Source organism: Astatotilapia calliptera, chromosome 9 (assembly GCF_900246225.1).
Source record: "Astatotilapia calliptera chromosome 9, fAstCal1.2, whole genome shotgun sequence".
Classification (NCBI taxonomy): domain Eukaryota; kingdom Metazoa; phylum Chordata; class Actinopteri; order Cichliformes; family Cichlidae; genus Astatotilapia; species Astatotilapia calliptera.
The window spans coordinates 13,576,913-13,602,490 of NC_039310.1; the positions used below are offsets into that span (position 1 = coordinate 13,576,913).

The 25,578-nt window shown below is 41.7% G+C and overlaps 1 protein-coding gene across 2 annotated transcripts in view; it reads left to right on the forward strand.

Moving 5' to 3' along the window:
• The window catches only part of LOC113029761 (myosin heavy chain, striated muscle-like), a 91,050-nt gene extending 83,664 nt beyond the window's left edge, over window positions 1–7,386 (forward strand). For both annotated transcript variants that reach the window (XM_026180757.1, XM_026180758.1), the window contains 2 exons: window positions 3,159–3,261; window positions 6,117–7,386. In XM_026180757.1, the coding sequence (XP_026036542.1) occupies window positions 3,159–3,261; window positions 6,117–6,500 (487 nt within the window). In that variant the 3' untranslated portion in view covers window positions 6,501–7,386. The remainder of the gene's footprint in view (window positions 1–3,158; window positions 3,262–6,116) is intronic.
• Window positions 7,387–25,578: the final 18,192 nt, after the last annotated feature.

Here is a 25,578-nt window from a genome sequence, read left to right on the forward strand (position 1 = left end):
AAGCCTACTAGGAGTAACGCTTCTGAACCGAGCTGTTTCTGTTATATTTCAGGCCTCCCCATAGGACAAAATGACTGGGTGTGCATTGAAAGTTAGTGAGGGTGGTCTCTGCCTATGCAGCTACTCTTGCAAAAACTCGGAAACTATTCTAATGGTCGTCAAATTATTCATCTGAGGTGCCAAAAGTCGTCTTGGTGGGTACAGGGAAGGCCACATTTTTCTGGGGGAAAGAGTTAAAAAGTAAGCAAAACTTTATCTGTTTACCTTAGAAACCTTGTTATGAGGACAGTAATATCAATGCAGGGGTGTGGCCCTGGACATAGAACAGATTGTAGAGTTTGATCCTAAACAATGTACAATCTACAGTCCATATGTCAAAGGTTTTTGGCCACGGAGACCAAATTACATCTCTTATCAAACTAACACCTTGCCTTTCATTTCCACTGTGTAAATAAGTAGCCGAGTGTTAAAGTAAAAAGCTATTTTGCCATTACGGGTAAAAGCGGTATTGCTCAAACTAAAAAACAATGATAGGAGTTGTTATGTGCACAATTAATGCCCTGGATCGGTGATACTAAAAAGGTTTGTTACACTCTTGTTGCGCAGTAACATCATAGTGTCAATTAACAATCTCATTAAAGCCCCTCATGATAATCACTTATACAAGTGTCTTGTACCTCCCTCTAAAGTGCTGCGTGTGGCCTGATGGGTTTCGATGCTGCTCGCCCCTCCTTTCCCTCCCACCTCTCTCCTGCAGAAATGCTTATTAAGAAGAAAAAGAAGAAGGATAAACTCTGACAACAGACATTACAACCCAAAAATGATTTCTGCTAATATCTGAAAATATGATACCAGTACACATTGATATGCAGTGAGTGGCGGAAACAGAGATTGATGCTGTTTGCCTCTGGCAGCACTGACTCAGTGGCTGCCTGACACAACCCATGTGGGGGAAGCGCTCATAAAGCATCAGGCTTCATCAGTTGCACCGCTAACGATGTGCTTCCAATTAAGAGCACCCAGTGATCACAGCAGAGGATTTGTACAAACAAGGAGAACCAAAGTGACAGAGAAGCAGAAAGCGGCAATGAGAGGGAGGCTGTGTGAAAAGAGAGCCGAGCCTTGCATAAAATTTACAGCAAAAATGAGGACAGTAAATAAGAAAGATGAGTGAGACTGGAGCAGGAGAGGAACCACGTAGTTTATTGCCTGGTTTAGAGAGCATGGCCGCTTGGCTTTGACACTAATGACTGTAATTATACACACACTGATTGGATTAGGCTGCTAATTACACACATCTGTGTTTGCGTGTAAACACAGAAACACATGTTTACACGGGCGCCAAGCCAAGCGCTCGGCACTTCGCCGGTTTCTCACATCGAGTGCATAAATCTCACACAGTTGTCTCAGCAGCGGAGATGATTCATGATCTGCTGAAGACCACATTACCGCGTAGGAAAGCGTTTAAATCATTTGAGGAAAATGTGTAGATGTGGCGCTTTGGATTTTATGGAATTGGCTTGTGGTTAAAGTTTGTGTCTTCTGTTATTTTTTTTTCTCCCCCTTCGCTGTAGCAATGGAAACTCATGGAACTCGTCTTTCAAGCGGCATTCAAAATTTGAAAGATCAAAGGAAATTTCTGCATTTCTCTTATTAATGTTCTTTGTATCATCATTAGGGTGTGAAATTAAAAGATCTGCAAGGGTCAGTGGCAATTATGTTCAGTTTATAAATGTCATTTTCAGGAAATTAGGTTTTCTCACTTATATTGGCCAAGCTAAATTAGTTAGTTGGCTAATATGCAGGGACTCAGATTATATTTTGTCAGCTGGGGAATGTATGGATTGGTTTTTTTTGTGTTTCTCTTGCACATATTTGGGGGAACTTATCAAAAATATTCATGTTATCTAGATATATTTATAATTGTAGTTTGTTTTTTGCCATTAAAAAATTGTGTCGTTTTTTTGGAGCAACCATTTCTTTTGTTCAGTCTCGAAGCTACATGCTATAACTCAGAGTTGTATGATGATCCATAGAAATGCAAAATAATATTACATCCATATAAATGATTCAAAAATCGTTTTTAAGCAGCGTTATAACTATCTACTGTTTTTGTTGTTGCCTTTGTTAGCTGCAAATGCACGGGAGCCGAAAACAATGTCAATTCAAATATTTGTGTCTTCCTCAAGTGTCTTCCACATCTTAAATGGTTTCAGTTGCGACTAATAAGGGCAAAAGTTTATGACTGCGTGTGTGTGAGCGTGCGCACGCATCTACAGGAACAATGGGACTATTTATTAGCGTTTCAATGAGTGCGTGCATCTTCTCAGTTGAGGCAAAATGGGACCATCTTCCCGTCCGCTGCTCTGATAGAAAATCCCAGCTTGCTCTTTTACAAGAAAATTAACATTGGGGAGGTACAGTGGTACTTTAATGGGCTAAGAACTCTTCAATAAAGTATTTAGAAGGTTTTTTTTTTTCCAAATGCTAACTGGACAGGTTCACTGGGGCATGAAAGAAAGAGCGTAAAGCGGGGGCAGCAAGCTCTTCAGCCCGTACAGAGCACCATTATCCACCGTCGTTAATTTAATAGACATTCCTTAGACAGCCCTCGGTCTGAAGATAGGAGACCCTAACATTTGTTTGTCATTTCCCAAAACGGTTTTAATAAACAGTTAAAATCTTAAATGGCTTCTTGTACTCTTAATGTTCCCTGGCTGCGCTTGCGTTTGTTTTGTTTTTGTTTTTTGCTGCTTTGTTTTTTTTCCCCAGCTTTATATGCACTTTCTTATATAATTTAATGATTTCTGGAACCCATTTGCTCACCCATCTTTGAGTTTAGTAATAAGTTATAATGAAGATAGTTATAATGAAGATGATGCACGCCAACTTCTTTATGCCGCAGATTTCCGAGGACATTTGACTGAAACTGTTCAGTCAGGCAAATGCATGTCATTGTGCAAGAATAGGTAGAAGCAAGTGTAAACTTAATGTGCTTTTTAAGCTAAACTACAGACAAGGCAGTTAAAGGATCTGCAAGAAGGAAAGAGTTTTGTTATTCTGTTTTTTCTCTCAGACCGCTAAACTCCCTGTACTGTTTTAAAGAGTTTATTTTTCATGTATGTTTGTTTGCCTGTGTGCATACACTTGTGTTGCAGCATGGAAAAGAAGGGCTGCGTCGCTCTAAACCTCAGCAAAATCGAGGACATGCAGACCAGACTGCAAAGCAACCTGGAGGCCATCGGAATGCTAAATCAACAAGTAAGCGCTCGTCCACACGCACGCACACAGACACACACAAGAACACGTACACACCGGGTCCTGACAGTCCTTTTACCCGACAGATACAAACACACACCCACACACCGGCCCACCTGCTGTTGAGCTCACACAGAAGAGGAAGCTTTCATGCGTCCAACTTCAAACACACAAGCGCACTTACACAGAGGCGCACGCAGACATCCATTTCCTCTTCCTACGATAAAAGTGAAAAATCGGCAGCGGGGTGGGGTGCGGGATGTAGGGACGTGGTGTGGGGAAGTGGGGTGTGTGTGTGTGCGGGGGGGGGGGACAAATCGTATCGGGAAAAGGCAGTGACGTTCCTTTCCACTGGTAAATGATTTCCCTTTCATGAAACTGAGAGAGAGATGTATATCAATACAGCCGTGCTGATCTCTCCATGACAGCATAGGGAAATGGCCCGCTGTGATAAAACAATGTGGGGGAAAAAACACAGAGGAATATTCTTGGGAAATGCTGACATTTTTTACTGTGTTGAGCTTCACAAGAGTCAACAAATCACCAAAGAAGAGACAAATCAAAAGTACTCCTCAGCCCCCTCAGTTCTCCAAAACTCCAGGGCCTAGGGAGCGGCTCACCCGACTTTTGTTAGTTTGTGAAGTGGCCTGCTGATTGACGGGGTATGACAAAAGCTAGTACTTGTTGAAGTTTTAATGCAGTGTTGTTTCAGTGAAGAGCAAATGACATTAGCTGTGGGTTTAGGATAGAGGAACATGGAGAAACGCAGAGGAGAACTCAGACAAGAGAGAAAGAGAGAGGTGTTGTTTAACAGGTCAGGTGTGTAATAGCACCTCTTAATCTCTAGTGTGAATCATTACACACATCGATCCAACATGGACAGTATACACACACACATACACGCAGGCAGTCAGGAAAGGAGAGGATGTAAACACCTCACTCTGCAGTGAACACACTTGCGCGCGCACACAGAGCTATCAGTAAAGAAGTTGAATGGAATGACTCAGATTATGAAAGGCATTGGGTTACAAATCAGGTCTGTGTCTCCTTGAATCAGTTGTATTTACTCATAGTAACAAACTGGTTTGACGCCGTCGCTTTCTCACTCGCCGAAAGGCATTATACGGAGCACATATGCATGATTTCCATCCGACTGTCAAGCCAATTTCATGCAAACTTTTGAAACGTCACAGAAAATTAACAGAGATGAAGACGAACACGAGAGGACTAAAAATCGAGATTCTTTTCGAGACTCGATCAGCAGCAGGGTATCGTTCTTCTGATGATATCCAGGTTGTCTCGTGGCTACACGCGACAATTAAAACAGGCATTAAGCAGCTGAACAGTTTTTATGCAACTCTTTTATAGTTCTGTAATTGCCATAATTTGCATTAAAACTATACAAACAGTGGAAAAATACACACGCACACATGCTTAACTCCCTTCACCCCTACTTATACACATCCTTGTGTCCTTTTCATCCACATATATGCACACCAATTCACCCACGGAAAGTTAAGGTTGAGAAGACAAGCTGTGATTTTTAATTTCAACCCCCCCGCCTTACAATTAGAAAAGCATCCAGAGCCACAAAAGATGAGAAAAATTAAACCGGTCGCGTGCAGTTAATTATAAATGTCAGACTCTGTGTTTTTCATCTAGAATTGTTATTGCTTTTGGCATGACTGAAAATGGACGTGTTGCAGGAGGTTTGCCTGTTGAGGATAGTAAAGCATCTTATGATCGTTTGACACGTCGACATGCCATTGGTTCTTCGAGGGTTAAGCCTAAGACCCGTGCTCAGAGTTTATTGAGCATGTGTGTGTCTCTCTGTGTCTGTGTGCATGCGTACGATGTCTGGACGGGTAATATTAGCAGAACCATCCGGAAATGTGTCTGTCTCATCTCCGTTTGTGTTTTTCTCTCTCCTTCACGCACACACACACGCAGACTCACACATGGCCAGACATGTTAATGTGACATCATTCTTTAACCGTAGTTTTTACACGCACACACTTAAAAACAGATGTGGATGAGTGCAACTGTCATTACCCGATGAGTCTTTTTTGTCTTTACATCCTTTAATTTCTTATTTTACTCGTACTCACAGCTAAAAATACATTATTTCATATCTTTTTCTCTCTTTTATCTACCTTATTGCAATTTTTAGACTGGCACATTTTGCATATAATTACCGAGCTTTTACAACAAATATAAATGCTTTTATTTTTTGTATTAAAAACCATGTTTTAACTCACACTCCACGCTGCCTTTACCCAAATGTCCTTGTCACACACACACACACACACACACACAAATAAAACAAAAAATCCTCAATTTAGCTAGTCTATAATTGTGTTTCAGGGAGCCCAATCATGTCCTGACGATGTGCGATTTGTTTTGTGTCACGGATGATTTTGTGTCAAATCGACCTCTAATGATCGCTCAAATTGGCTGTTTTCATGTAGAAATTTACACTGTCGCATGACTCCCTCTTGCAACCATTTCAAACTGTGAACACAATACAATCCTGAACCCCACCCCCCCACCCCCTTGCAATTTTCCATTTGCATTTCTGTTTCAACAGGCATGAAAGCGACTGTGAAAGATGATGAATTAATCACATAATGGAATGTCAGTTACTTGATGAGCACGATAGCTGTTCACTTTTGATGGTTGATATTTATTGCTAACTTTGATTCGAGTTGTGTGATTCCACTGCTTCGGCTAAAGGAGAGCCGTGTTTTTTGGAAACTTCTCAAAAATGTGCCACTGTTCCTTTGGCTACACAAACATATTAATCTCTTTGTCTGCACATGTGCTTCTCTGTGTATGTTTCTTTCTTTTTTTCTCTGTAGTTAGGCAATCTCAGTCAGGAGAATAAGCGGTTGCGTAGGCAGCTGGAAGAAGAGAGGTCCATGCATAGACAAGTGGAGAGGAGTGGGCCCCTTCCTCCTCCCCCTACAACCACCATCCACCTCCCACTCTCTCTCAGTGTCAGCCCTCCTATCTGTGCCTCCCTTCCCTCATCCCTGGACCTGCCCCGTCTTCTGAGTATAGTCCCAGTGACAGGGGACACTAATGGGACTCAAACCAAGCCAACTACAGTCGGAGTAGGGAGACCAGGTGAGTCCAAGGCTTCGGATAAAGCGTCCTTGATTAGGCCGTCTTCCAAGTGCGCTTTCTCCGCCTCTGTGGAAGATGCCGGGTCTAAGGGGACAAGCAGGAATCCGGCAAAATGAAGCCCCCTGAAGACTTTGACCTGCCATGGCTTTTGACCTTCAGCTTCTCGCTGGGGAGCATACCCAGGATGAGGTTAATGTCCTGCAGGTCAAAGTCAAGTCCCACAGTTCTTTGTGCCTAAGGGGGCGCTCGGAAACAGAAAATAATGGAATTTCTTCAGCCATATTTATAAGGGTACTGCTGTTCCATGCAACGATTTATGCCAAGAAAACATTCACACTGACAGATTACTTAGATAGACTTAAAATTATGATAACTGACTGTGTCCTCAAAAATGTTTCAGTGCTTCAAGCAATTACATCTTCAATTAATAATATTATTCTGCAGCAAAACTGCAGCAGTGAGCACAAAATCTCAAATGCACTTATTTGAAAATTCCCAACAGTTCACTTGAGCTATAACCAGATTTTTGCACCTTAAATGCACAAATGAACTAATCAAAACAAGAAACTTAATGTAGATAGAGTTAAACAGTAGATCTGAAGATGAGTCCCGCTTGGATAAATGAGAAACAGCACATGATCCATCCACAGGCGTGGTTCAGACGTTGATGTAAATGGCAGTAACGCAGCCTCTGATTATGCTCCAGCTGTGCACCACGTGTCCCGCGTCTGCTGCGGTGAATGTGGCCGTGCGTCTCTATGTTTGAGTACATTATGTGTCTGTGTACTTCTGTGTCTCTTTGAGAGACTGTGGGCGAGCGCGTGCTCGCGTGATTGGGTGTATTAGCTGTCTGATATTATGTTTTATACTTTCAAAACTGTTTATTGATTTTTTTTCTGTGCCCCGTATTGTGACGGTAGCAAAATAAAAACACATATTTGCAAGCGGCTTTATATTCCTCCCCACTTTTGTTTTGCATGTCAGTGTGCCAAAAATATATTATTTCTGCCAGTTGGATGCTTGTACTGTAACAATAACTGGCAGTGGTACTCGTTAATTAGGCTTTTGTAAAAAAAATTTATACGACTGCTGAGTCAGGCATCGACGCTGATACGGGTAAGTACCTTTCTAGGAAGTAAAATCGTTCCATTAAAAGATCTAAAATGAGTTTGGGACCTGGGATAACATGTAGATCTATAGGGCACGCATTCCTCTATTCATGTTTCAAGTGTTTGAATAAGAGCAACTCTCATTCGCACAAATAAACCCTCGCAGAGGAAGCATGTGCATATCCAAAGTTATAAAGAGGGAACACTGTGATAATGAGAATTCTAGGAAAAGCAGGTCTCAGGCCACAACTAGCTTCTTCATCTTGCCTTTCTCTGTCACCGTGTCCACCTTCCTGTCTTCCAAACCCACTTTTTCTTTTTTTTTATCCTTCATTGGTTCTTTATATTTATATATATATATATATAGCGGTTGTATAGCTGGTCAGGATGTCATACATTTTAATGATTTCGAGCGGAGCTGCATGTCCTTGTTAGCTTTGTTTTCCTCATTTGCCATGTCACACTCAAAAATATCCTTTTTTTATGTGCAAACACACACGTGTGCACCTACCCACACATCCACACACGCATATTCTTTTCACAAACACACACACTTTCACAAATGGCACAGTCATTAAAAATGAAACCACAGGCTTTTTGAAAACTCCCAGGACTGAGGGAAAAGTCAGCAGCGCGGCGGTGAAAAGAGTCCCCCTGGAAACAATGAGGAGAATGATCATTTGTTGTTCTTGAAAACCCGGTGAGGTTTCACAGAGGTTAAGCTTCCCTTTGATGTGTTTTTAACTCGTTTCAGCTCTGTGGAGGGATTAGTCAGCCTCTCTCACACACACACAAACACAAATGCACACATTTACGCACACAAGTACATGCAGGCTCTTAATTTCCACACCATGAGCTCTTCTCTCACAAAGACAGAAAAGCACACTACGGTCTCCTTCCTAACCTAATTTTATCAAATGAGCATGTGTGGTACTTCACTGCTGTGTGTGTGGTCCCTTGGAAATCTGTGGTAAACCAGCAAAATATTGCATGTCAGTATTTTTTTTTTTTTTATCCCAAATTAGCGTCGGGCTGTTAGTGAACAGTATGGGCCCTCAACCGCAAGAGAGATTTTAAAACAAAAAACAGAGAGAAGTTGAAGATAATCTTAGCACTCATTACAGTGTTTACGACTTATTATTTGATCCCCATTTCAAGATACAAATGATTGGGATGCTAGTGCCCATGACATTTGTGAGTGTATGCTCTATCAGCTCCAGTCTGGGCTTCCCTGTAGGTCTCTGCATGGTTGCCTGTGCTAATAATCATACGCAAATATTGTGTTCAAAGCTTGTCTGGTAAGCATTTGTGGTACAAGAAGCTTTTGCAGGATTTTAAGAATTTATTTCAGCCAACTTGGAGCAATAAATGGGTGTAGATAGACCACACCTGAGCAACTCAGATAGAGCCTTAGCTCTGCTAATAAACTCAACAGGAAAGGTTATTAGTTGCCACAACAACACATCTGGTATTTTTTTCACCTTGTGAGTTTGTGTTACAGCAAAAACCTGCTGTAGCAGAAATCACGAAAGAGATGGTGCAAACTATGTTCGCGAGTGTTTCTTTGTAAGCTGACATTTTGTCAAAATTCATTCAATAACATTTACAGATGTGTTCCTCTTGGATAACTTGATTCAATTCAATATTATTATTAATGGCTTGAACAGTAGTGGCATCTGTGCCCGACCCTCTCTGATGTCTATAAGCACATAGTCGGTTAATTGAACCACTGTCTGCTGATGGGCTATTTAGCCAATCACTCATTTTCATTCAGGCCAAATTTGTTCCATGTCTAAATATCATCTCTTCAAGTGACTCATTAAGCCCCGCCCTGAGTCACTGTCAGGGCTGTGGATTCACTGTGGTAGTGTAGTGTAGGCCAGGCATACTGCACCCCATCTGAGTTGAACAAAAGTCCGAATGACCTCCCAGGATTCATCAGGCTTCTTCTTGTATTCTTTTGCAAAGTTCAACATTATCGTTTGAACCAAAGAGCACAAAAGCGTTTTTTCTTTGTCGTCTATTATTTAATGTCCTTCGAACTGTCTAAGCTGTCACTGAAACTCAGATTTCCATTGATCCTATACTAAGTCTGAAGTCCTTGCTCTTGTCTTGTCTGGTTTTCACTGCTAGTTTGTACATGCAGCACATTCTCCAAAGGTTTATTTTAGGAGGAAACCACTGTGGCCGTGATCGTTGGTACTGTGGCCCATTCTGTACCTCCTAATTACTGCTGTAGATGTGTGCTTTAACTCATTGTTAATTGATCGTGTGTCTTTCTGTATGACCTTCACACTTAAAGCCAATCAGAGCAGATTTTTGGCAGTTCTTTCAATTCATGTAGATGCATTGCACAGATTTAATACAACTATGGTGTTTACATGACAGTTTGTAATAATCAGGCTTATATGAAATATACTTTCTTACATGTGAAAGTTACCATAGTGTATTAGCTTTAGTTTCACTGAATTTATAAACTGTGGTGTTTGAGTATTCTAAATATAGTCTTGTTTTAGTCATTCATAAATGAAAATATTCTACTTGTCAGCTTAGAAATAATCCACTTATTGAGAGGTGATACAGCTTTAAATGAGTCAACATTTAAGTGACAGTGCACAGCGATGTACTCGCTTATTTTGCATACTAAATATGTATGACTTGTAGACTATAAAATGGCAATAAGCCTACATTCAAACTCTAACTCTTGCTTAAATGATAGTATTCCTTGGTATTCCTTATTCCTTGGAAAAAGGGAAAAACCTGTGTTCGCTTTTTCTAAGGACTAATTACAGTCATGTAAAAAATATCTATTTTGTCCGATGCAAGAAAAACAGAAAAGAGAATAAAGCTTCCACAAAGATGCAGTTGTGATGCAAAACTGTCCAATAAAAACTTGCATGTGTAAGATATTTCTGTACTCAGCAGCTAAGATAATAAACATTAAACCATACTTATTTCAGCGCTGGATTCGGATTTTATTCACATCATGTGTGGCACTATTGGGAACTGAGGCTTTTGCATTGCCAACATCATGCTTTTATGTTTTCTGTTGGACAACAGAAGACCACAAACATCGATTTTACAGTCAGCTGTTAACTCAAGTATCCCAATGCTACTTGTTGTCAGGAAAAATAAAACAACAGTTTTCTGACTAGAGAACTTTTTAAATTAGGCAATACTGAGTGTTCCCAGATTGTCGAGCTAATCTGGGATGGGCGGGGTCAGTGGGGATGGGGTTTACAACATATTGGAGTCCAGTAACCATTTGTCTCTTCTTTACAGTGTGTGTTAAATTGTATAATTAGCGCACAGTTTCTTAAATCATGGCCACAAATCTGTTTTGTAAGGTTCCTTTTTGAGTACAAATGAATCACTGTGTCAAATTTCAAAGAAGCCCCTCAAGGTGTGGAAACAAAATTCGTTTTCATCATCGTCAGTTCATCCTTGAGTCCAAGTGAACGTTTTTATAATAAAATTCCCTGCAGGCGTCTGATATATCACCTTCACGAAAGCGGGACAGATGTGAGGTGACCCTGAACTAAGACCTACAAAATGCAATCAGTTCATCCTTGTGAACCGTTTTGTCGAGTTTGAAAAAACTTTCTCGAGGAGTTTAAGAAATATCATGTTTACATGAATGGCATGGACAGCTTGAAGACGTAATACCTCTGGCCACAGCTGTTTGTGGAATAATATGTTTATTAAATTTATTGAACTACCAGAGACGTGTAACCTTGAGGTGTACAGCTTAGCGGCCATGATGTAGGTACAATTATTATTGCGTGGCAAATAGCAGACAGCTTACAAAATATATTAATGAAACTGAAATGAAAACTGGTGCATCTTCCATTATCTACTTGGTTGCCTGGAGAAATATATCTTACAATTATTAATTAAGCTCACAAATGAAGAGGATCATGAATGTTGTGCGTATGCTATTAGTCAATGAAAGTGAAAAGCTGCCCTGTTTACCGAATGCACAACTAACTAAGAAAAAGAACCAATATTTTGACCACAAATGGCCAAGTTGACAATATGAGCAATGTCTCAAAAAGTTTTACCCAGAAGTGAAAGAAGTAGTAAGAGGAAATGGAGGAATGTGCGACAGTAGGAGCCCTAGCAGGAAGGAGAGATTACAAGGTAATATGAGGCGAGGAAGCATTAAGGACTACAAGGAAAGGAAAAAGGAAGTGTAAAAGCAGTGAAAGAGGGATGCATGAGGGAAGAGACTGAAAGAATGTAGCTGGGGATTTGGGGAGTAAGTTTGGGACTGCTGGGGGAAACCAGAGTGAACGATGGATGCAGAGGGAGACTGACAAAGGAGGCAAGGAAAGGAGGTGCTGGGTGTGATTTAGAGAGCAGAGAGGTTGGGATGGGGGAAAGAGGAGAGAAAAGAAGAGGCAGAGGAGGAGTAATGGGACGGAGGAGTAATGGGACATTTAGAAAGAAAAGTGAAAAGTGAGAGAAACCTGTGACAAGAAGTATGAGAGATGAAGGAATGAAGAGACGCTGGAGACTGAGCGAGGGGGAAAGATGGGAAGGGAGCAGAGGGAGAGAAAAAGAAAGAAAGTGAGTAGTGTGAGATTTGGGGGTATATATGGAAGAGAGAGTGCCAAAGAAGAGCATATTGTCCTTATCGGCCTGCTCCAGAAAGCCTTCTCCCTAATGGGGCTGGTGTGAAGGGGAAATGAGGACTAGGCCTGATGCTACCTGATTAGCTATGGGCTCAAACACACATCAAAGGCTGGGAGGAGAGGAAGGAGTGCAAGGTGTGTATGAGTGGTGTGTGTGTGTGGTGGTTTGTGGCTGAAGGTGAGTCACCATCACCTCCTTCAGCAGGACCATGAATGAAAATCACTCCCACTTTCCGCACACACACACACATGCAGACACATGGCCATTTTCTTCAACCTTGAAAGGGAACGCTGCTCTGAATAAGGAGATCCTCTGAATGAGGAGGGGACAGAAGAGGAGGAGAGGGAGGATGGGGGATGAGAGAAAGGAGGGGTAAATAGATAAAAAGGCAGCGGGAGGCGTGGATGGGGTGGGGAAAGAGAGGGAGCAGGTAGGAAAGGGGGAAAAGAAAGGGGGGGGGGGGTTGGAAGGAGACATCAAAAAGAGTCATCACGCTCCACATTAGCGAAATAATGAAATTTGCCTTTTAGCTAATGACATCTCACGACAGCTCTGTTTTCACATAAATTACAGAAGGCCGGATCGTGTCTTACACCTGCTACCTTGGCGAAAAGCTCACAGACAAACACGCACCTACCACCGGACACAAGGAAGCCAACCGGAATGATCAGTGCCAAGGCGGCGAGCAGTCAGCGTCCCTGTTTGAAATTCAACACTCTCGGAGACCTATATCCCATTTCTATCCCACACCCTGAATTCATTACTGCCACACACACTCACACAACTATAATCATATTCATCACACTCACCTCCCCTACCTCTCTCCCTAAATTCTATCCAAGGGAGCCCCCAATATAGAATCAGCAGCCGATGACCTTCATTAGTCTCCTTTTTCCCTCCCCTCTCTTTCTCTCTCCCCCACATTCTATATTTTTTATCTCTCCCTTTCGCTGTGTACGTTCACACATGTGGCCTCCCTTTCGGTGACTCCTCTTTACAAACACTTTGGGTCATGTTTCTAATTCTCTCAATTCTCTCATGTATTCTTCTACACACTGTTTCCTATTCCTTTTTCTATATTCCCCCACTCGTTTTTTTATCTGTCACTCTTTTCTCATTACTCCTGCTCTCTGTTTCATTAGCATACAGAGTAAGAAGATGGCGCTGGGGGTAATCTGCGTGAGTCACCAGTGACAAAATGGAGGGCGTCATCAGAGGTCGCGGCGCTGTCATCAGCCGCCAAACCTCCGCTGATGCCTGCCTGTCACACGCTCACGCTCACGCGGGCATCACGCGTATTTGCAGCGCGCGACACAGAGAGAAGGAAACATGTATCTGTAATCAGGTGTGACAGATCACAGTGTAAATGCTACAATCTCACCTGACAGCCACGTACACACGTGTGGCGTTTGCGTCGCGGTGCCCCCCCCCCCCCCCCCCCCCCCCGGATGCAAACAGGCATTGACAGGTATCTGAGTGTATTCGGAGACTCACACAATAGCGGCTTTAATGAACACAGCCGGTTTGTTTTGTTTCAGTTTCTTCTAGTTGTTGGATGTATCGGGGGTTTTAAAGGAGGTGCTGTGCAGAGATGGACTGTGATTCCCTTTCAGACTGTCAGGAAGAGGTTTTTTTGTGTGTGTATGTGTGTTCTGTTATTGCTAATCGGTTGAGTGGACTGACAGTCAAAATCTGCCTCTAATCAGTTTAATGTAACATCATCCAAAGAGAGATTTGTATCATTGGGACGTCTTTTGCAATCAACAGCCCTCGGTCTATCTGTCTCTTCAACTTAACATATCTACAAATATTTGCTATTTCCTCACAGATCATGTTAGAGTTACAACAGATTACAGATTAGGTATTTACTGTATTCTTGAGTATGCTTAGTTAATAAAGCCTGAATCACTAAAGGAGCCACTGCATCGACAAGTGGCTGATACCAACTGGTAAAATGCAGTTAACTTTGCCCATAACTCCGATAAGCTAATCTACGTTTCATACCAAAGCAAAGTAGGGCTACACCATCATTAGACAATAGACACGGCTCCCTTGACATCTTCCATTGGGTTCTGAAGTCCTATTTTGAAGCCCCAAGATGAACTTTTTGGTACCCAGAGAGTGACCCAGATGAGTGACTGAGACCACGAACTCGGCAGGAAAACTGTTTACAGAGTCAAGACAGAAAGTTGTTTCCCCATAGACTTATATACAGGGTGGGCCATTTATATGGATTCACCGTAATAACATGGGAATGGTTGGTGATATTAAAGTCCTGTTTGTGGCACATTAGTATATGTGAGGGGGAAAACTCATCAAGATTGGTGGTGACCATGGTGGCCATTTAGGAGTCGGCCATCTTGGATACAACTTTTGTCTTTTCAATAGGAAGAGGGCCATGTGACACATCAAACTTATTGGTAATGTCACAAGAAAAACAATGGTGTGCTTGGTTTCAACGTAACTTTATTCTTTCATGAGTTGTTTACAAGTTTCTCTTTGTTCACAGCCATTGACATGTCAAAGAGGTTAACACGTGAGGAGCGGATCGAAATTGTGTTGATATCTGGTGAACGCAGTAACCGGGTCATTGCAGCAGATTTTAATGCAAGACACCCTACGAGACCACCCATCTCCCATGCTACAGTTAGCAAACTGCTTGCTAAGTTTCGTGAAACTGGTTCAGTGTTGGATTTGCCAAAATGTGGACGCAAGAAAACTGTCACCAATGAAGAAACATCAGTGGCTGTCCTAGCTTCATTCAGCAAGAGCCCACAGCGTAGCACTTGTCGCATGTCACTGGAGAATGGCATTAGTCGAACATCCCTTCGGCGGATATTAGCTACTCACAAATGGCTCCCTTACAAACTACAACTACTGCAGCATCTCAACGAGGATGACCCAGATCGGCGCACAGAATTTGCAGAATGGGCAAAACAAAAATTGGAACAGGACCCTCAGTTCACGGAGACGATTTTGTTCAGTGATGAGGCAAACTTTTATGTGAATGGTGAAGTTAACCAACAAAACCACCGCTATTGGTCTGACACTAACCCACATTGGATGGATCCCTCCAAGACTGTTGGAACAACAAAAGTGATGGTTTGGTGTGGTATATGGGGTACAACGATAGTGGGTCCATTCTTCATCAATGGAAACCTCAAGGCCACTGGATATTTGAAATTGCTACATGATGATCTGTTTCCCTCTTTATGCACTGAAGCTGGCACGTTCCCTGAGTTTTTCCAGCAAGATGGTGCACCACCACATTATGGGTGCCAGGTCCGAGCATTCCTAGATGAACAGTTTCCTGGAAAGTGGATTGGTCGTCGTGGGCCAGTTGAATGGCCCCCTTAAGGTCTCCCGATCTGACCCCCTTAGACTTTTATCTTTGGGGTCATCTGAAGGCAATTGTCTATGGTGTGAAGATACGAGATGTGCAGCACCTGAAACTACGGATACTGGATGCCTGTGCTGGCATTTCTCCTGCGGTGTTGCTATCAGTGTGTGAAGAGTGGGAGACGAGGGTTGCATTGACAATCCAACACAATGGGCAGCACATTGAACACATTTTATAAGTGGTCAGAAACTTATAAATAACTCATGAAAGAATAAAGTTACGTTGAAACCAAGCACACCATTGTTTTTCTTGTGACATTACCAATAAGTTTGATGTGTCACATGGCCCTCTTCCTATTGAAAAAACAAAAGTTGTATCCAAGATGGCTGACTTCTAATTGGCCACCTTGGTCACCACCCATCTTGAGGCGTTTGCCCCCTCACATATACTAATGTGCCACAAACAGGACTTTAATATCACCAACCATTCCCATGTTATTACGGTGTATCCATATAAATGGCCCACCCTGTAGAACCGGAAGGGTTTTTGCAACTACAGCTATCGCCATCTGGTGACCTTCAGACACAATGCAGTCTTAAAGCGCTTCCTCATTGGCTTCATTATTCTGACCTGGAATCTACGTCCATGTTTTATACTGTCTGTGGATGTCACTCATTTGTATTCCCTATAAAACATTATAGCTGTCACTATTTATTTACCTATCTAGAAGCGAGAAAGTATTCATCATATTTTGATGAAAAGGGTTGAACGGTAAGTTGTAAGCTAAGGTTAGCATGGTTCAGTTGATAGGGACTGACTCACTGATGAACTGCAGTCTTCCAGACATTTAAAGAACATCAGCTGTTTCATATTGAATTTATTTATTTACTGTCTGCATCTGCTGATGAAAAGTCAAACTGAATCATTTTCAGCAATAACATCCTAGTTTATATAATTAACATAATCATCTGGGGCCTGTTTTTGAGGCTTTTAGCATCTTTCCATCACATTCAGTATCGGTTGTTAAAAACGTTTTTAAGTATTGTTTTTGAGGTCTTTGTTGCTTTTATTTGGGTTTTTTTAGTCACGCAGTGCTGCAACCTTTACAAATAATTCTTTTACAACAATGTGTGAAAACTATGTGAAATGTGGTGTTTTGCACTGGTCGCATATGTAGTCAGCATTTCTGGAGTGCAGTTGTTGTTAAACAAGGCTCGAGTTGTAAGCAGAATAATGCAGAACTGACATATCTCCGTTTTATTGTGCAAATCTGCCTGCGCATACTTTACCTGGAATAGATTAAAGCCATAAAAAAAATTAGTGTAAGTAGAAAAAGAACTAAATTCACCATCTGACCTTCACAGACAGCGTGATTTTCATTTACACATCCTGTCATGGTTTTTTTCTCCTTTCTTTCTCACCAAAGGAGAAGCTGCAGTGTACTAATGACAGTATAGCAGAACTGTAATCATGTGTCTGTGCTGATCACTAGATGCCCCTTCTGCTCTGATCTTGATTAGAGATTATACACTTATTAATATCTGCTGTTGCTTGACAAGCCAAGTGTGTATCAACAAAATAAATCACGCAGGGTTTTGAGAGTGAGAAAGAGCGTGGTAGTGTTATAATGAGATAGAAGAGAGGAAATAGAATGAAAAAAAGAGTGGTAGCTAAGGAAAGAAAGAGAAAGACAAAACAAGAGGCAAAAGAAAGAGAGGAGACAGAAAGTAAAGGATAAATTCCCAGGAGACTATGTTAAGTTGTATTGGTGTGTGAGCTTGTCACTAATAGTGTCGCTGCCATGGTTATGAGAGCTGGAAATACTTTGGTGCTAATAGACAGATTATGGAAAGAAACGAAGCATGTCCTGAAATCCTCTTAGCAAGGCTTCACCTTTTTATTTATTTATTTCCTGCCATATTCCTTTCTTTCTTTCTCCCTTTCTCTCTCTACTCTGCTGGCCTTGGCATTGTCTCGCTGAACGTGTTTCATGTTTTGTTGGCGCTTGGCGGGTAGTGTCGTCTCTCTCCCTCATTCTCACTCGATCTTTTTTCTGTCTCGCACATTTTCAAAAGGCACTTTATTTATTGTCCCTGGGGAGCACTACATTATGCATTAACCTGTTCAATTATGCATTCATTTATGCAGCCATTGCCTTATGTAAATGCACTTTATGATTAAACAAATTGTTTCGCTGTTTGGCCGTGTGTTCCCCACGTCGAGTGTTTGCCAGTGACATCATGCAGCAGTAGCAAGAGACTCCATGCTGAAAGTACATATGTGCGAGTCTCGGTCCTTTTTGGCCTGCTATACTGGTGAAGGGGCCTTGGAGATTGCAAAAGCGCCGTACGGGTTTCACAAACTGACACTGAAGTGAAAGTTTCCTCACTGAAGGCCACTAAAAAGGCCAATTCCTGCAATAAAGGCTTCTGCTGGTCGTGTCGAAACCCGTCTAATCGTAATGTAACACTTGGCCAGACATTCCATATTATATTAAAACCCAAGAAAGGAAGTATCGCAATATCTGAAGTTTGCAAGTAGTTACAAAAACTGACCCGCAGCAAGAGCTGTTTAATTTTTTTCTTTGTTTTTTGACTAAGTGAAGAATCTTCCAAATAACTTCATTTGAATTAAAAATATTTAACCTTTTAAATATATGCTCACAGAGAGATGAAGAGTCTCTCTGTGAGCAGAGGTTTTACCCATATTAGGCTATTTTTCCTTCTCAGTTTACCAAAAAACATTCTGCCTTATTTCCAAAACAAAGATTTAAATGGCATGTATTAATATAAAATGATATAAATGCATTGCTTATCATATTGTTGAAACATTTAGAAAATGTAATGGGAGTGAGTTCTGTGAGAATTCTTTTGCTGCAAGACAAAATAAATAAAGTGTAGGAATTTAATGAAAGCCAACAGAGAAATTCGCATTGACCATTGTCGCACGGAATAAGCTTTTAGCGTTCTTTCACACTTGGTACTCACACCATTCTCAAGCACGAACCTTTCACACTATACCAGGACTGATACGGCAGTTTGTGCCATTTCATTAGGCACAAAATTAGTACATCCCCCCGAGTGCAGGATGAGTTATCAACTTTTTAGAAAACAGTTTTTCCAGGAAATGACAGACGCTACTGTCAGATCTGACAAAATGACTTAGTTGGATGGGACATTGGTGTATACAGTAAGCGAAGTATAACATAAGACATAAACCACTTAAGCTTCAAATTACTCTTAAAGGTGACTTAAAAAAAAAACCCCATATATCTTCATCTTAAGGTATCAGCATGTTGTCAGGGTCATCGTAGCTCGGCAAATGCATAAAAACACATCTTGCAGTTCGGTGCCAGAAGTTTTACTTTTCTTGGCTTCATCTTGGTTGAAAAGCAAACAGTGAAATCACCATGCGTACCTCAGCCAGCATAATATTTGTACTTTAACAAGATCAGCTAAGTAGATGTGTGCCATAATGAAAGCGTATACCGCGGCTATATCACTGTGTCAGAAAGCATAGAACCCTGAAACAACAGCTAATTTAAAACAAATACCCTTTGAGTGCTAGCAGAGGCCTTGGAAGTCTCCTGTTGACTAAAGACTACGAGAGTTGCCTCAGACATCTTAATCACTGCTATATATAGCATTACCCCTATCTGACAAGAGAAATGAGCAGCCATTTAAGACAGATGAACTGTGTCTGGATGGTGGGTAGACTTATCTAAGCCACAGCCACACCTTTTGATCTACTCCAGGATCTCCCACTGGTTTCCATCTGATATAGGCTATCTGATTTCTCTCCCGCCATTGAGGAAAGAGAAATTTTAGAGGAGAAAAGATGAGTGGAATATGCATTAAGACACCTCGACTATGCAGCCGCTCTATTTTTCCGCCTCGCTTTTCCCCTTTTCTCTCCCCCCCCCCCTCATATGCAGCCATTCCTCAATCAGGCGGTCGCAACACTGTGACTGTACTCTCTCTATTTCCTCCTTCTCTCCCCCTCTCCCTTCACCTCTATCACTCTCTTACCCTGCCTTCTCCCTCGATGGGTCTCGCTCTCGCTCCATCTCTCCGTCTCCGCCAGGGTGTGAGTGAGTGATGGAGTTTTAGTGGACCCTGAGAGTGGTCCTGTGGTTTTTCAGTGCCACACATCAGAGGTAGAGCATTAGCCCTCTGCATGCTTCAGGAGTTTAGCTTGGCAGAGAACCAGGCCCTAACTACCTCCTCTGTAGCGCTCGCTGCCGCCAGAGCAGTCCAGACAAACTAACTTAGCCCCGCTCACAATATACGCGAAATTATGCCGATGTCCCACTGTTTATACTTATATTCATTAACTTTTATAAGGACATATGTGTGTTTTTATTGCATTAATTTTCTGACTAGACCCTGACACAGAATAACTTGAAGTAAGTTTTTATTGGCTGTCTTGAAGGGAAAAAAGGGTCTCTATCTGCATAATATACAGTAAATCTTCATTATACAAACCTCAGACTGAATGGTTGAAGGAACAAGCGTAATGAAGAGAATATGCACAGCAATGCAAAGTTATAGTCTGGTAATTTTGTGAATTAATAATAAAGCTACCTGGGACTTGTGTCTTAAAGGTAAAAAAAAAAGAAGAAAAGGATTATGTGCACTTTATAATAAACTTGGTCCAGGCAGAGATAATCGAGGCAAAGGAAGCATGAGAAGTACAAAGACAGGAAAACGGGTGTATGATTCATATAGCTTTACATATGTATATGTATTATGTGCAAGAGAGTAAAACCTTTTCGAGACGCCTGCAGCCCCCCCTGTGCAGTGCTTGAAATTCCACACACAGTAAGCGTAATTAAAAACAGGTGAACATTGGGTAATCTGATTTTAAAACTCTGCAGGGTCATGTAGTACATGAGGCTCGGATATGATCAAACATAAACATTCTTTCGTTATTTGCTATATATTACCAAAACTGCTGTATCAAAACTGTGGCTTTGGCACTTTTGGCATTCAGCGGATGTATCTGAAAGCACTCTTGTCATATGGGTGATACTGAATCCTTTTTAGGGCTTCTCTTCACAGCTTTTGCCTGTGAAGCAAAGAAGCATTTATTCCTGCCCTCGGACCCTGGGTCATTAAAGCAAACTCTCGGTCGTTACAGAACCAGAAGCAAACAAGTGCCTTTTTTTTCTCTTAAATTTTTCTTTCTTTTTTTTTTACTACGGCTGATGGTCTGACAGAAATAGAAGGGGCGTCAAGAGTCACCGCAGCAGACAGATCGCTTCAGGCTGTGGCACACACCACCTGAACTGCCTGCACATGTATGCTTGTGTGTATGTGTATGTGTGTGAGCATGCATGATTTTGTTGTACATGATCTGCAGCCATTAAAGCATACTATCAATCAAAAAACATCATTAAAGTTTGTATTTTAAATAAATGATTTTATTAAAACATAATTACTGAAGCACTGGTGTAATATATATTATTTCCAGTAAAGGACAGGAGGGTGTGCGCTCGCCACACATCATGGTCCAGCTAATTCTGGGAGATTACATTTGGGTCATTTTGAAACAGCTCTCTTGTGGTAGTTTTGTAGCAGAATAATTTATCAGAACATTTTATGCTGTCCCCCAATTGATTGTGACCAGCACTAAAAGATGCAATACTTAGGCATGCAGTATGCATGAAATTATGCTAATGCATAACACTAGCGTTCATATGGATCTGCATATTGATATATACAGTATCTTTTACCTGATTACATTAAATCTAATAAATGTAGGCAAACACCGAGTGATTCAAAATAGACATAAAATACAGAGCACCAGCCTTTTCCTTATTGCACTTTTTAATATAATAAAGTATATATGCGATATATAGTATAAAAGTACCAGACATACGTTGGAGCGCTCCAAATTCAATTTCTGCAAATGTCCACATGAGTTAAATGGTTTAAGTTGGAAGTAAATGCAGCCATGTATGCCATATATGCTGAAACACAATATTGTGACTCCTTAAACTTCCAATTGTACTTCACCAAGATTTTGAATATTTCCGCGTGATTCTTTTGTGAATTTTGAATCAAATAAGTATCATTACATGCCATTTTCAAGCGTAGGCTTATAATTTCAGTCGCTTTTAGTATGATTTTTTTTTAATGCTACGAACCCTAATGGTAATTTAAAATTTTGCTTTATACATTGGAGTTAGTCATTTCAACTGATGAATCAGATGTGTTTCGTAATATAACAGAAATTGATTTTTGAATAGTTAGGCCATTTGCCAGAGGAGCGTTGGAGTATCGTATTAAGCTAAAAGCTATAGCTGTAGGTTAATGCTGCTTAACTGGATGTTTAGTTGCACACACAGACACACACATGCACAAGTTACGAACGTTCAGTTTGCTGGTGACACCTCAGTAGTCACATGCTTGGCCATATATCTATGATAATGGTTGCTATGCTGATGATCAGAGCTATTTACTTTAAATGGGTCATTATCAGTCGAAGACTCTACCATGTGATGGTGATGAGGGCTTTGACAGATATATTGCTAAACGGGAATAGGTGGTGATGATGAGCCACAGAAGTGTGCCACTAGTCTGTGCTTCCATTCGCTCCTTGCGTCTCTCCACTTCATTGTCGCTTCACCTCTTTGTCCTTTAGCTCAATTTTCGAATCACAAGTCAGGAGCAGTCAAGTGCTGCCATTCCAGCGCACAACAGCGTGTCTCGGGACTCTGGAAAAAAAAAAAGATTATAGAAAAGACAATGGAAATGTATTAGTAACACAAAGTCTGCGCTCTGTTTTTATTGAATTATGAAGAATTTATGATAGCAATTTGATCTGGGGTATCACTTTCAGCTAGGCTCTTGTTCTGCATGTTTAAGATATAGTGCAGCGCTTGGATATCTGTCTCTTTGGGGAGTTGGCAAGGAGCAAAGCATGCTGTGTGATGCTCCGCTCATCCCAATCACAGCTTTGAGTCTTCAAAGAAAATATGACGACTCAAATTCATATTTGACACGGTAATAATAAAACTACTTAAAACTATAAAGTCTCTCCCAATTCCCCCATTTTCATAAGCCCATGTTTATCTCCCCATTTTAATTAGCAAGTGGCATTAATTTCTGCTTTTGCTTTTATCACCTATAATTTACAAGCACAAGGATGATCGTGTGAAAATTACCGAATTATGGAATACATTCCCTAGGTTAATTAGGTTGTTCTTTTTAATTAGAATGTAATTGTGTGAATTGGTGTCTTTTCAAGGGGAAAGACAGGCCATCAGACAGCACAGGCAGGCCAGACTTTCACCAAGTCTGACACTGTAGGCAACAGTGCCCTCTACGTGTCAACAATGGGACCACATTATTGTGCCGGGACTGGCCTTCTAAGTGTTAGAAGGCTGGTTTGTGTGTGAATGTTTGTGTGTCAGGGTGCACATGTGTTTGTGTAACAGGCCTACATGGGGAAAAAAACGTGAAAAATGGTCTGATTCATAATGATTCATGGCTGAGTCATAAATTAAACTGAACACTCCTGGAAGAATATCTATTTTCAGGCGTTTATGCTCGGACATACTTATGATGTTAGGTAACAGATTTTTTTTCCATCTAAAGCTGATCTTTTGGACTGGCAATCAGTTTTCCATGAAGCATGAATGTGTTGCAGAAGAACCTTTTGAGCTAAGCCACCAGAACTCTCGATTTGGGCGCGTTTCTTTGGGAAAAAAAAGGTTGGAATTTTAATATATGAAAGCCACTATAAATGCAACTACTCAAGGGCCTCACGAAAGTGTTGCGTCTGCGCATGTGTGGATGTTATTCTCCTCTTTTGTCTATCTGTACATATACTGCTGTGTATTTGCCTACAGCATATACACCAGCGCCTCCAGCTTAATCATTCAGCGCAGTCCCTCGCCCTCCATCACGCCCACAAACAACAAACATAGTGGACCGCAGGTAAACAGCACTATCTCTAGGCCAATCCCTCACATGGGGTAAGGCAATTACAAACTCTGCATGCCACCACACCATGCCACCTACATTGCACACACTTCCACACACACATTTGTGCACGTACCTGAAGACACACCCCCCTGTTTCGAACCACCCTGCACACTTTCTCAGCATTTCATCCCTCTCTCATTCCTTCTCCCGCCCGCTCTGCGTGTCATTCTCTGTCACTCGCCTTGTGCAAAATTGCACCGAGGCGAGCTGCCACAGTATTGAGGAATAGTGTCATATACTGGCAATTTCCTCCCTAGGTGTCAGGCATACTTTACCTTAATATGTCTGCAGCGACTCTTAATAAAACAGTCTTGTCTATATACATATCTCTACCGCAGCCTGGCCTGTGCCACACTGCACACGGCACTCAATAGCATGCTGTTAAATATTTACCTCCGCTGAATGTCAATGGAGGAGGACTAGCTGGAGAGGAGAGGAGACAGAGGAAAGAAATGGAAAAATGTGTCCCCGGTTGGTGTTTTAGCTGTCTGGATCTATTGCATGGAGAAATTCCATATCAGCCAGCAGAATGTTTTAGGATCTTGTGACGCCATATCAGTGTAGCCTGCCTGCTTGAGAAGGGGGGCGGAATAAAAAAATAAAAAATAAAGTTAAAAAAAAGGCGACAACTGGAAATTGAAAAATAGTGGGATATTTGCGATTCAGACAGAAAAGAGGAAGTATTTGGATGCAGAGAAATTTACTGCGCCTATCTGCCTTGCATTCACGATCTTAAAGTCATGCACAACGTGCCAGAACTCTATGTGCTGACAAGCCTTTGACTTAAAAAAAGAACAGTAGGTCCCTTACGGAGAGCCCGGGCAACACTTATCAACGCTAACTAAGACAGCCTATTGTGGTTTTGGATCAAGCCGTGCATTGCGCGATTTCACTGCTAACCCTGCATCTTGCGACAAACTTCATTTTTACACCTCACATATTCACTTCTCACTCATACTCAGTTGCTGAGGGGTAGTTGGGAAAGGGATGGAGAACAAAAACAGACATGTGACATTTGACCTTAATTTTCAAGGTAATGACAGGGATATTGGATGTCACAGAGCGCAGATATGTCTTGGTTTATGGCTTGTCGTAGCTCGACTCTGGCTTCTTTCAAAGTCGTCACATGTGGAGAGCTAAAAATAATGCAATATAGCATGTGCATTGTATTCGGCAAGATAGCACAAGAAGTGCTGGGAATGTGTCCTAGCTTTCAAAGCCAGTGGTAAGCTGAAATAATCCTGCTGCACATGCAGTAGTTGCCCTGAATAATCACTAATACTGTGGCTTATCAATCCACTCAGAGCACGCACCCTCGACGGCTTCATGTGGAAATGAAAAAAAATGCACTGTCCAACCCCACGAACTTTATCACTTAGCAGTGGCATTCATTTGAGCGAAAGTTAGAAAAGTATCTCCTGGATGTTAACTATGTGGCAGGTGATCCTGATAATAATCATGAGCTTGAAGGAAGGAAAGCTAACATCTCCTTTAAGTGCAGATTTTCCAGCTCAGACTTAGAGTCAGAAATATTCTCTGCGAGGGGAAACAGAAAAAAAAGAGGAAGAAAAACGGCAGCAGGGTTTTTAATGACTTTCTGCACATTAGAATAATCTGTCATTTCAATTAGCGGGATTGTCATCTATGAGATGTCTCCCGCTGCACCCATACATAGACACACCCACGCGCTCACATGCACACACACAGGCATACCACACATACCTATACCTTGAGGTTGTCATCTGTGTACCCCTCATGGGAGAGAAGCAGGGGTGTCAAAGCATCCCCCTCCACTCTGCCGCCACCCACCTCCCTCCCCCAACACCGCCACCACCACCACCGCCGCCGCCATCACCACACACGCAGACACACCACCAACACCGCCACCACCGCAACTACACACACCATCCTTAAAAAACAAAGCAAGGTTTCAAGGGAAATTGCTTGACAGCAGCTTAAAAGCCAGTCAGGAATAACTTATCAGGCAAGGGCTGCCATCGTGCCTCGCGGGGTCATTTCATTACGATTACTTTACCCTCCTTAACTCAAAGAGAGTGAAGAGAGAGAGAATGAGTAAGAGAGAGAAGGGGGGGGGGGGGGGGGTACAGGTGGTAGTGGT